Genomic DNA, 13,354 nt, shown 5'->3' with positions numbered 1-13,354 from the left:
ATTTGAAAATTAATGATATTCATAAAAATTAAAAAAAAAAATTAAAAAAGCACTGTAAAATATAGAATATGAAGAAAACATAAATACAAACATAAAAAGATAAAAATTTTGATATATAAGAAAATTACAAAATATTTTCAAGAAAAACACATTGAACATATAAAATATGAAAAAAAAGTAAAATCAAACCTTTTATAAATGAGAAGATTTTCAATATTTTCAATACTTCATTTACAAAACCTGGTTTTGTAAAACTAATGGTACAAAATTCACTCCATAGATCTACATACGTACACTAATAATGTTGAGATAACTGAGTCAAAGGCCATTCAGAAATTTTTTTTTAATGTTGACTAAAAGCCACTGAGGGTTTCTGAACTTTTATAGTTTTTATGGGAGTTAATTCCAGTTTAGCTGGGTTGAAAGTGGAGAACTGGGTTGATGTTCTCCACTTTCTTAGCTCTAGTGAGGACGCAGGCAGCTGCAGCTCTGATCCACTTTTAGACAGACATGTGAAGACACTGCTGCAGGGATCAATTGTTAGACTAATGCTAAGACATTAGTTCTTTAATCCAGACCTCCCATTTAGTTCTGTCTTATTAGATCACTTTAAATACTAGTGAATATCGGGCCCCAATCCAGCTCTAAAATGGTGGTATCGGTATCAGCGAGTACCAACCAATAGGGCACTGATACCATTTTTAGAGGCAAAAGTTTCTTCAACTATTGTCGCCCATTCCAGGTAGGCAATAAAAAGTTCTACTGGATTCACTTTGTTTTAGTCTTTTTCCTGCTTCACAAAGGAAGGCAGCAGCTTGACATGAAGCCATGATGGCGATTATTCTACATCCTAGGAGTCTGCAGTTCTTCATAGATACACACATCAATTTCAAACAGATGGTATCGGCCAATACTGCACAGCCTGATATCGGTATCGGGGCCAAAAATGACATCGGTGCAACACCAGTGAATATACTACATTAGATATTATGATGAGTTACTCAGCATTTTAGTAGCCCATTTACCAAATACTCTATTTTTTAAACTCTTATTTGAATAAAAATATGGTGAAGTAGTGCTTCTTTTACCCGAGTTAAATCTTTGGGTATTCTACCCGCCTCTGCCTCTCTGCTGCTGTTGGATGTTAATGAATGAACTCTGACGGATCATGCATCAGTTAGACTTTAATCCAATCCAAGAGTCTTAGTAAATGAAAAGTCCAAAAGAGTAGTTTAACACTACTCTACGCCAGAAGTATGGTAACAGAAAAAAAGACGAAAGAAAAAGTCTGAAAGGATTCATGGTTAAAAAACTACAAGGTTTAGTTTCGGGGCAATTGGGGACCAAGCTCTCACCGTAGCATCCAGTCAATATTGAGAAGCCCAGAACCAGTTGTTTGATGAGATGGACGGCACATTAAATAATTTAACTATGGAAGAAAAACTGTTTCATTGGAATCTGCCTTTTTTTTGTACGGCAAATTTTAAACACTGAAGTTCTTTACACGTTGAATTCCTTTCACAGAATTTTTACCTGGTAAAAATTTGCCTAGAAAATGTGTCGACGTTTTGGTGAACTCAAGCCAAAGCAATCTACACTCGATGCAGTCGAGCTGCCAATGAAATTAGCTCATTTGATCATGTGACACAACAGTTGTGCCTGGCTTTATTCATGACTAAATGAAGCTGATGAGAAGTTTTTCTTGTTAAAGCTGAAGTCTGTAAGTTTTGAAAAATCACTTTTTTGAAAAAGTGATTTTTAAAAATCACAAACTTCGGTATAACCAGCATCTTATATCTAGCTGCTTGGAGGTGAGTGTCATCGCTCTTACCGGTTCACACTCCATGCCGCGTACGCTGCTTGGACGCTACTGCTCGCATGCGGTAGCCGCGCTGATGATGTGAGAGGGGTGGAGCTTGGAGGTGGGGCATGAGTGAAGCAGAGAGGGTGGGGGAGTGGCGTGAAACCTGTTTTTCTTCAAATTTTCAGTCGAAGTCTGCTCTCTTCTCAATGTTACAGACTGCAGCTTTAAATAGATATGATTAGAAAACGTCAGGTAGCTTGGAATAGACAGCCATTAGAGTTTGAATAACTGAGCTGATTCCAGGTGGGGTTTTTTTGCTGGTTACTTTTTTCCAGCTGAATTTTTTGAAGCTGAATTTTTTTCCAGCTCATTTTTTCCAGCTCAATTTTTTGATGCTGAATTTTTTCCAGCTATTTTTTTTTTGCCGCTCATTTTTTTTTGCAGGGAATTTTTTTGCAGCTCAATTTATTCCAGCTCAATTTTTTGCAGCTGAATCTTTTTCCAGCTGAATTTTTTGCAGCTCATTTTTTTTGCAGGTTACTTTTTTGCAGCTCATTTTTTGAAGCTGAATTTTTTTCCAGCTCAATTTTTTTAAGCTGAATTTTTTCCAGCTATTTTTTTTTTGCAGGGAATTTTTTTGCAGCTCAATTTATTCCAGCTCATTTTTTTCCAGCTCAATTTTTTGATGCTGAAATTTTTCCAGCTATTTTTTTTTGCAGCTCATTTTTTGCAGCTCAATTTATTCCAGCTCAATTTTTTGCAGCTGAATCTTTTTCCAGCTCAATTTTTTGCAGCTAATTTTTTTTGCAGGTTACTTTTTTGCAGCTCATCTTTTAAGCTGGATCTTTTGCTAGTGAATTTTTTGCAACTGAATCTTTTTCCAGCTGAATCTTTTGCAGCTGCATTTTTTGCAGCTCATTTTTTTTGCAGGTGAATATTTTTGCAGGGGTTTTTTTTGCAGCTCAATTCTCACCAGATAAAAATTAATTGTAAGAAATTCAATGTGTAAAAAAAAAAAAAAAATCAGTTTTTAAAATTCAGTGTACAAAAGAGGCAGCTTCCAATGAGATTGTTTTTTTCTCCATATTTACCCAGCAGTTCTGGAAGCTGAAGCTCATTGCACTGTTTCTGTGTTCCACACAGGCTCCATCTCTCCCCTCGCCCTCGGCTAACGAACCAAAGTATGAGAAGCGCTGGCTGGACGCTGTCTGTTTGCCCTTGTTGATGGCCAGAGTCTCCAGATACAAAGCTGGCACCGATAAATTAAGGTAAGGCTAATCCACCATGATATGATTCACCTCTAAGGTGCACAGTTGGGGGAGCGCAGCTGTTGGCTTACCAGGCACTTTCATTTAGGTGAAAGAGCATTAATGCCAATATCTATGCAGGGACATAAACGGCTTAAAAGGTCAGAGCAGCTGCGGCTTACGAGGAGAGAGCGGCGGTCCGACCCGCAAAGACTTTTTGATTATGATGCCTGTCCTTTCTCATTGATTTTTCCTGTGAGCAGTAATTACACAGAAGCTTTTTCAATCTGGTTTCCATCATGTCCAAGCATTGGAACAAAAGATCCCTTAGAGCTGTGTGTTTGACATTGTTTAACATTTTCATCAGAGCTCCTGGTTTCCAAGTAGCCTTCTAAAAATAAGCCAAATCAAATGTATTTGGACCCAGAGTGTTCTGACCTCACTGCAGGTTGGCTTTTTCATTTCGCACTTCAACAATCTACTCCATTAAAGGAAAAGTCGCTCATATTCAGAATTCAAACTTCTGAAAGTTCTTTAAATGTGAAATTATTACATCCTGTTCAATAAAAGTGTTTTAATTCAGAGTAATTTTCATGTGAATGTGCTTTACTGGAGGCATCCATGTTTGTCAAAGAACACTACTGCCACCTACTGGTTAGTGACGTCACGGTGCGGTATCGGCTGTTGATCAAGTCCCAGTGCTGTATCTGGTGTTTGTCACAACGCGCTATTATCCAAGTCATCTTGAAAACATTCTTCTTCCAAATGTTGGCTACATATTACGGGTTTTTTCTCTGGCCAGAAGTTCGATGGCAAATCCTCCCTCTTCAAGTTGGCGATCCAACGACCAACCCGTCCGTGGAGGATCAGGAATCAGAAAGGTGGAATAACTCTTTTTTTTCTTTGTTTTTACCCGATATATGCCAACATCCAGCTGCCATGCATTTTGGGCCAAAATGGCCGCTACAAGACTCAGTGATCGCAATGAAAATTTTTTATTTTATTTTTTTACTGACTAACATTAAATTCATTAAATCACCACCAATGCATTAGTTCTGCTGGAGGTTTCTTCCTGTTCAGAGGGAGTTTTTCCTCTCCACTGTCGCTACAAGCATGCTTAGTGTGAGGGATTGGTGAAGAGTCAATGAGTCGATGCAATCAGCTGGTTTTCCTTAGATAGAAAACTTTAAATCAATCTGACTGGATGATCTGGTGAACTGGAAAGTGCCTTCAGATGGCAGGTGTATTCCAACATCCAGCTGCCATGCACGTGGGCATTGTCAGTTTCACTATAGCTCTGGTGAATTTCAATGGTGAAGTCCTCTGGAAATCTTCAATAATTGTTGTTGATTGCAGATGTGTCTAGTAGTTCCCATTGATTTAGCTTGGAAAGCGGGGAGAATGGCGCTAGGCTTACCGCACCGTGATGTCACTGCTGGAAGATGGCAGGAGGGAGGGGCTACTATATGTAACACCTGTTTTTATTTTTTTTTTACTGATTAACGCTAAATCCATTAAATCACTGTGAATGTATTAGTTTTAGGTATAAATAATGATCCATTGATTATTCCTTGCTGACGGGACTTTTCCTTTAAACTATGAAAAGATGCTTCAACTCAGGTGATACTGTCCTCACATTAGAGACAATAAACTGATTAAATTCTTGACTGAAAACAAGAACTGATTTACTTTGCTTTTGGAAATCTGAACACAAATCTCTCCAGAAACTGCTAGGATGGAGTTGCTGTTTCCTAATCGTGAATTAATGACATGGTTCTGCTCCGTAAACCTAATTAAAACCTTTATTCAGCTTGATTACTGGACGCAGCGCTTAGAGTTATCTAATTTTAAGCCTCAAGCGGTAGGCAGTGGAAAGTAAAGGGCCCATAAAGGAGCCCTAAGAAATGTAGCAGCAAGGATTTTAAACCCAAACCGGGGAAGAAGAAAAAAAACAGCAGAAGAGCCTCCTTGAATAAAAATGATGAAGTTCTCAGTAGATTTGTTAGCTTGTGTTTCTCTGCAAACTGCAAAACCTAAAACTCAGAGAGAAACAACGTGACTTCATAAAATGCTGCTCTAGTCATAAAATAAACAGGATTTAAAATGTTATTGGAAACTAGAGCTGGAAAAATGTTCTTCTTTTCCATTCATTACTTGTTGCCATAAAAAGCCAAATATTCTCACCTGCACCTTGCTTCTGTGTAAAGGAAAAGTTCGAAATAATCAATTGATATTTATCTATATCTAAAACTAATACGTTCACAGGGATTTAATGAATTTAGTGTTAATCAGTAAAAAACATAAAAACAATATTTTTCTGAGTCGGGGAGCGGCCATTTTTTGCCCAAATATAGTAACACCTCCCTCTAAACAGAAAGGAGTTGTCTGGTCTTCAGCAGGTTTAAAACTCGGCATTGAGGTCACTGACTCGTACAAACAGAACGGCTCATATTACGCCGATTTCAGGATTCTTCTTTAAAATCCTGGTTCTGACCTTTAGGGCCCTTCAGGGCTCCGTCCTACATTAGAGACTTGTTGCTTCCTTATAACCCCAATGGGAGGCTGAGGTCTCAGAACCAGAACCTGCTCATGGTCCCTCGTACTCGTTACAGGACCAGGGGAGATTGCTCCTCTCAGGCGGTGGCTCCGGCGCTCTGGAACGATCTTCCTCTGTCTTTCCACTTATTTGATTCTGTTGATGGTTTTAATAGCGAACTGAAAACTAAATTAGAAAGCATTTGAATTCTAGTAGAATAGGGTTGTTTTATGACCATGTCTTTTGTGACTACAAATGTATTTTTATTTGTATTTTAATTTTGTGAAGCATTTTGTGACCTCTGTCTGTGAAAGGTGCTACATAAATAAACATTACTTATTTACTAATACATCGGGTAAAAGTGAACAATTATTGAAGATTTCCAGAGGACTTCACCATTGAAATTCACCAGAGCTATAGTGAAACTGACAATGCCCACGTGCATGGCAGCTGGATGCTGGAATACATCGGGGAAAAGTGAAAAAAAGCACATTCACATGAAAATTACTCTGAATTAAAAACACTGATCATTTATTGAACAGGATGGAATCATTTCAGATTTAAAGAACTTTCAGAAGTTTGAATTCTGAATATAACCAGACTTTTTCTATTAACATTGGAATCAGTTTTTCTCCATAGAAGAATCCTGTAAACATTTCCTTTTTTCGACATTGAAGTTTTTTAGGACGCTCATGTTTTTTGATTTTTATATTGAAATGTTTAAGTATTGGATGTTAATTTGCTCCTTGAACGAGTCTTCGGCGGTTGAAGCGGCATCACGCTGACAGCCGAGAGGCAGACGACTCGCTTTCCTGCAGTCTGACAGGAAGTTATTCTCTGCCTTTCATTCCATCGGTCGAGGTGGATTTATGTGAAGGAAGGAGAAACATTGCAGCTCTACCAGGTCTTATCTGCAACCAGGTGTACATCTGGCTCCTTCCAAGCTTCATCCACCAACTTCCTGCCCCTTCATCTGGATTAGATACAAGAAAAATAAAACAGCAAATGATTCAGACAGAATAGAAGCTTTTTTATTGATACCACTTCACAATAAGAAAGTCTCACGGGTCCTTCACCATCCCCAAAATTTTATTAAATCTGAAACAACAAAGTTTAAACCATTAAAAGTTTTATGAAAACACCTTTAAAAAGACAGCCATCCTTGAAAGTCATTTTTTATTTGGATTTGAATTTCACACATATGGCGACTGCTGTCAAAAAGTCTTGAAAAAGCCATCATTAGAGCAAAGTCTGCTCTGATGCATGCTGAGTAAAGAGGGAGGGGCGAGAACAGCATCTGAGGACTTTTCAGGCTGATTACGTTTCACGAGCTCATGAGAACGCACAAGGCTTTAACTTGTGCTCTGGACTTAGCATGGACAAAGGCAAGGAAAACCCATCTTAAACTGGGATATTTTCAGAAAATTGAGAAATAAAGGTACCTCTCAAACAAAAAAATCAAAGTCCGAATTCTTCTTATAACCACAACTGAAAGTCTCAATGACCCTAAAAAGTTTTGGAAAACAATTAAAACTTTGGCTGTTGAAAATAACTCACAGACTTTGCCAAATTCTATTGTTCGTAACTCAACAAATATCTATGATAAAGTCGAAATGTTAAATTGTTTTAATCAACACTTTATATCCTCCAAACCCTAATGAAGTTGGGAAGTTGGAACTGGAAGTTGAAGGATTTGATTCCAATCGGACATTTTTAACGATTGCTCAAAGGTTTGGAAATGAGATCTATGGTTTGTAACTGTTTTATGAATTTCTAATTATAGATAGATAGAATTGTAAACTGTAATGTAATCTTTTGCCGCTGTCTTGGCCAGGACTCCCTTGAAAAAGAGATTGTTAATCTCAACGGGAATTTTCCTGGTTAAAGAAAGGAATAAAAAAAATAAAAAAAACTTTGTGATGACAGTGGGTGGGGGCTCTCTAAGGGTGGGGGCTGATGGACCTACAGATACTCCACCCGAATGCTTTCATTAGGTTTTTGTATTTTCCAAAAATGATCTCAAACAACTATTTATTGAATGCTTTCCTATTATTGAGAACACAAGAGAACCACGGTACACTGATATTTATATTTATAGAGAGATGCCTTTTAGTGCATTATTTATATAAGGCCCAAAAACAATAATGTATAAAAAAAATAACAAATAACAGCCAATTCCGATGCCAAAATCTATATATCAAGCATCCCTAGAAGTACAATTTCAATGAAAAAATAATAATTAAAAAAATAGGGATTTGCTGCATTTTAAATATATCATAGCATCTTTTTTTCTTGTAAACTTGGAGATATATTTTATTGCATGTTGCATATCCCAATAAATCTGTTTTACCTTTATTTTATATATACACTGCTCAAAAGAATGAAAGGAACACTTTGAAAACACATCAGATCTCAATGGGGAAAAAATCATGTTGTTTATATCTACTGATATGGACTGGCTGATGTGTTAGGAACAAAAGGGATGCCATATCATTGGATGGAAATGAAAATGATCAACCTACAGAGTGCTGAATTCAAACACACCCCAAAAATTACACTGAAAAAATGATGCGGCAGTCTAGTCCATTTGGTGAAATTTCATTGCAGCAACTCAAAATGGTATTCAGTCATTTGTATGGCCCCCACGTGTCCGTGCCTGATAGAGACTGACATTTCTTCTGGAATCCCGTGGGATTCCCGTGGGATGGGAGTCAGTATTAGTAACGATCACGTGATTGGGAACGGTACAGGATTAAACATTAACGAGAGCAGACGGGAGCGGGAGCAAACCAATAATAACAAAAAAAAACTAAGATCGATGCCAAAAAATAAAATAAAATAGAAAGAAAAGAAATCCAGTACTGGCGCCGCCATTTTGTAGTTTTTTTCCCTTGAAGCCTACACTATAATGCGAGTCAAAAAAACTACACGACCCAAAAACCAACAGTGCTTCCGCTCTGAGTTTTTCACCCGCGCTCAAAAACAACAGTGGAGGGACCAAGAGTTACTACAGTTAGAAACAGGAACTTAACTGACCCTTCATAGAAATTCAGATTCAATGTATTGGCAGAAATCTTATTGAAGACAACAGGAATGGGAGTGGTGCAGGAGCAGGAGTCATTCTGAATGGGAGCGGGATGGGAGTGGGAGTAATTTCACCAGGAGTGGGACGTGACAGGATTTAGATTTCTACTCTGGCCAGGGATCGGGACGGGACACCGTTTTTTTCTATGGGAGTGGGACGGGACAGGAGTGAAAATCCACTCCCGTGTCAGTCTCTAATGCCTGACAACGTCGGGGCATGCTCCCAATGAGACGACGGATGGCGTCCTGGGGTATCTCCTTCCAGATCTGGACCAGGGCATCACTGAGCTCCTTGACAGTCTGAGGTGCAACCTGGCAGCGTCGGATGGACCGAAACATAATGTCCCAGAGGTGTTCTGTTGGATTTATGTCAGGTGAGCATGGGGGTGGGGGGGGGGGGGGTGGGGGGAAATCAATGGTATCAATTCCTTCATCCTCCAGGAACTGCCTGCATTCTCTCGCCACATGAAGCCGGGCATTGTCATGCACCAGGAGGAACCCAGGACCCACTGCACCAGCATAGGGTCTGACAATGGGTTCAGGGATTTCATCCCGATACCTAATGGCGGTCAGGGTGGTGTTGTCTAGCCTCTATAGGTCTGTGCGTCCCTCCATGGATATGCCTCCCCAGACCATCACTGACCCACCACCAAACCGGTCATGCTGAATGATGTTACAGGCAGCAGAACGTTCTCCACGGCTTCTCCAGACCCTTTCACGTCTGTCACATGTGCTCAGGGTCAACCTGCTCTCATCTGTGAAAAGCACAGGGCGCCATTGGCGGATTTGTCAATTCCCGTGTTCTGTGGCAAATGCCAGTTTAGCTCCACGGTGCCGGGCAGTGAGCACAGGGCCCACTAGAGGACGCCGGGCCCTCAGGCCACCCTCGTGAAGTCTGTTTCTGATTGTTTGGTCAGAGACATTCACACCAGTGGCCTGCTGGAGGTCATTTAGTAGGGCTCTGGCAGTGCTCCTCCTGCTCCTCCTTGCACAAAGGAGCAGGTACCGGTCCTGCTGATGGGTTGTAGACCTTTTATGGTCCTGTCCAGCTCTCCTGGAGTAACTGCCTGTCCCCTGGAATCTCCTCCATGCTCTTGAGATTGTGCTGGGAGACGCAGCAAACCTTCTGGCAATGGCACGTATTGATGTTCAATCCTGGAGGAGTTGGACTGCCTGTGCAACCTCTGTAGGGTCCAGGTAGCGCCTCATGCTAACAGTAGTGACAGTGACCCTAGCCAAATGCAAAACTGGTGAAAAGGAGTCAGAAAAGATGAGGAGGGGGAAAATGTCAGTGGCCTCCACCTGGAAAACCATTCCTGTTTTGATGGTCGTCTCGTTGTTGCCCCTCTAGTGCACCTGTTGTTAATTTCATTAACACCAAAGCAGCTGAAACTCATTAACAACCCCCTCTGCTACTTACTTGACCAAATCAATATCCCAGAAGTTTAATTAACTTGATGCTATACTCTGATTACAAAGTGTTCCTTTCATTTTTTTGATTAGTGTAAATATAGCAAACTTTATAATGATGCCAGAAACAACATTTCAAGATATGTAGAAGCTCTGCAGTCTGATTCTGTCTGTTCAATAAGAAAATGTGTTAATTATAAGCTGTAACTGAGTGTCATGGTCCTCTGAGAAGCTTTTTTTAACTAGTAAAGAAGAACACATTTGACATTGTACATTGTGAATCTAACTTGTATAAACTTACAATCTGTTGCCATTTTAGTGAACTGAAAATGCTCCGTAGGTTTAACAGACAGATTTTTTTGTGGCGTGATCTCAAATTTTTTTAACCAACTCGTCTCCTAACTTTTACTTAAAAATGAAAGTAGCTGCTGGTGAAATTCACTGAGTGCTGCTGTGTGTCTCTCCTCCCCGTAGCTACTCTGTAAGCAGTGAAAGGCGACCGCAAATTAAATGTCTCAAAGCGACAGATCCGATGATGTCACACTGAGAGGTGGGACACGAGCGCAGAGTGAGAGGAAAAAAAAAAAAACAGATGCAAAACCCTCTGAACACAGTTAGCTGCATCCAACCTCTCTTACCTTTGGCTAAATGAAATGAGCGGAAAGGGAAAAAAGCCAAATAAACCAATCAGATCAACGAAGCATATGACGTACTAACAGAGGGACGACGAAGAGGAGCCAATTGATAGATCAAACTCTTGCTGAAACCAGTGGGGAGAAGAGCAAAAACATCTTTTCCTCTGAGAAAAGCCTCCAGAGCAGTGTTTTGCTCTTCTTTCAGTGAACAAATACTCTGTAATTCCGATATAACTTGCTCGATAGCCACGCTAACGCTAGTTTCATCGGCTGAAGCCGCCATGTTCTTTAGACTGAACTGTGGCGCTTCTCGTTGCGTCACACCTCAACCCGCCTCAAAGCCAACGCTGATTGGACGTTCGTTTGGTGAACGGCTCCAAATTTTCTTTAACGGAGAGTCTCCAGACTGATCTGCAAGTGAAACCTTGAAAGCTCGCGAGATCAGGATGGTCTCACAAGGCTATGGAGGTGATAGTGACAATAATATTAGTAATAATTATAAATCAATATTAATAATAACAACAACAATAATATAGTATAATGATATTAATAATAATAACACTCACTCACTCAAACACTCTAATTTTGTGAGTTTTGGAATTGTTATAATAATGTTCATATTCACCTCCTTGATGGGCTTGTGATTTAACTCTCTTTATTCACGTTTCCAAAATATATTTTAAAAAGTCACCATATTGGGAGGTTTTTTTTTTCAAGTAAGATTTGACCTCGGTATTTCGAAAACCCTGGTTACGGCCCTGCTTGTAATCACAAAAAGCATTTGTCTCTAGCATGGATACTGTGCTGAATTTATAACAAATACTTACGAACGAGATAAAATGTGTTTGCAGTCAAGTTAATAATTTACCTGTAAACTGCTTTGCAGCTTTCTTTATTGTTTGACCACCTTGCAAAATGTTAGTTTGCTGCTGGTTGTTGAAAATGCTGCCAACACTTCTTTTAAAAGCATCTAATTAAAGCTGTAAATGTCTACAGTATTATTTTACTGAGATATTTAAGAGACAGAAATTAGCCTCTGCAGGCCAGACTCATGCCTAATAACTGTAGGATCTCAAGATGCGACAGCTTTTTAATAAGATGCATGGATAGTGAGTAAAACTTATTTTATTCAGCGTGCCAACATTTGACTGTGTTCTTAAATTCTGGCAGCTTTTTTGATCCAAATGTTGATCTCAGCCAGCAGCAGAACTCCTGATCCAAACTAAGCTGAAGGTGTTTCTGGTTGTTAACCTGGAAAATACAAAGTCAGACTTTATAGAACTTCAGATATCAGGCCAGCATTTATCCTTTTCTTTAAATAGACGTGGATGATATCTGCAAAGCGGTCCCATACAGCAGACCTATAAAGTGCTGCTGGCGCGTCTTCCAGCTCCTGTTCTTTCCCACTCGCCATACCCACACAATTCTCCACAACACCTGATTTCTTTCTGCTACACCCGGCTACGCTGCTTCGCTTCTTCTTCTTCTTGTTTACTACTGGTGATTGGCTTTGGTCGCAGTACCGCCACCTTCTGCTCTGGAGTGTAAACGCTTCGCCTATGAGAAAAAGGAGCAGCGCATGAACCGAACGCAACACACGCCAACCGAACCGAGACAGTCGAACCGAACGGTTCGGACGGTTTTCAAAAGCCGTTCCATCCCTACTACATATATATGTATATATATATGCATGTATAACTATAAATCCAATAAAGTGATAAAAACAGGATAACTGCATGTTGCTGCAAAGTAACTGAAGTTCAGGAATGTTAAGGCTGAGCAGGAACCATCCGGAGATGTTGCCTCGATCTACAGTAGTAGCCATTCAAAATGTCTTTGGCTGGTCCTTGGCTGGTCCTTGGCTGGTCCTTGGCTGGTCCTTGGTTGGTCCTTGGCTGGTCCTTGGCTGGTCCTTGGCTGGTCCTTGGCTGGTCCTTGGCTGGTCCTTGGTTGGTCCTTGGCTGGTCCTTGGCTGGTCCTTGGCTGGTCCTTGGCTGGTCCTTGGTTGGTCCTTGGCTGGTCCTTGGTTGGTCCTTGGTTGGTCCTTGGCTGGTCCTTGGTTGGTCCTTGGCTGGTCCTTGGCTGGTCCTTGGCTGGTCCTTGGTTGGTCCTTGGCTGGTCCTTGGCTGGTCCTTGGTTGGTCCTTGGCTGGTCCTTGGCTGGTCCTTGGTTGGTCATTGGCTGGTCCTTGGCTGGTCCTTGGCTGGTCCTTGGTTGGTCCTTGGTTGGTCCTTGGTTGACCCTTGGCTGGTCCTTGGCTGGTCCTTGGTTGGTCCTTGGCTGGTCCTTGGCTGGTCCTTGGCTGGTCCTTGGTTGGTCCTTGGCTGGTCCTTGGCTGGTCCTTGGCTGGTCCTTGGTTGGTCCTTGGCTGGTCCTTGGCTGATCCTTGGTTGGTCCTTGGCTGGTCCTTGGCTGGTCCTTGGCTGGTCCTTGGTTGGTCATTGGCTGGTCCTTGGCTGGTCCTTGGCTGGTCCTTGGTTGGTCCTTGGTTGGTCCTTGGTTGACCCTTGGCTGGTCCTTGGTTGGTCCTTGGCTGGTCCTTGGTTGGTCCTTGGTTGGTCCTTGGTTGACCCTTGGCTGGTCCTTGGCTGGTCCTTGGCTGGTCCTTGGTTGGTCCTTGGTTGACCCTTGGCTGGTC

At 41.0% G+C, this 13,354-nt stretch overlaps 1 protein-coding gene across 1 annotated transcript in view; it reads left to right on the top strand.

Moving 5' to 3' along the window:
* The window catches only part of sntg2 (syntrophin, gamma 2), a 169,338-nt gene that overhangs the window by 90,960 nt on the left and 65,024 nt on the right, over positions 1–13,354 (top strand). The window contains exon 7 of the mRNA XM_038307030.1: positions 2,948–3,072. Within this exon, the coding sequence (XP_038162958.1) occupies positions 2,948–3,072 (125 nt within the window). The remainder of the gene's footprint in view (positions 1–2,947; positions 3,073–13,354) is intronic.

Source organism: Cyprinodon tularosa, unplaced genomic scaffold (genome assembly GCF_016077235.1).
Source record: "Cyprinodon tularosa strain WSP-4 unplaced genomic scaffold, ASM1607723v1 ctg6, whole genome shotgun sequence".
In the NCBI taxonomy this organism is placed as follows: domain Eukaryota; kingdom Metazoa; phylum Chordata; class Actinopteri; order Cyprinodontiformes; family Cyprinodontidae; genus Cyprinodon; species Cyprinodon tularosa.
Note: the sequence above shows the minus strand (reverse complement) of the source record. Positions and strands in the feature narration are given on the sequence as shown.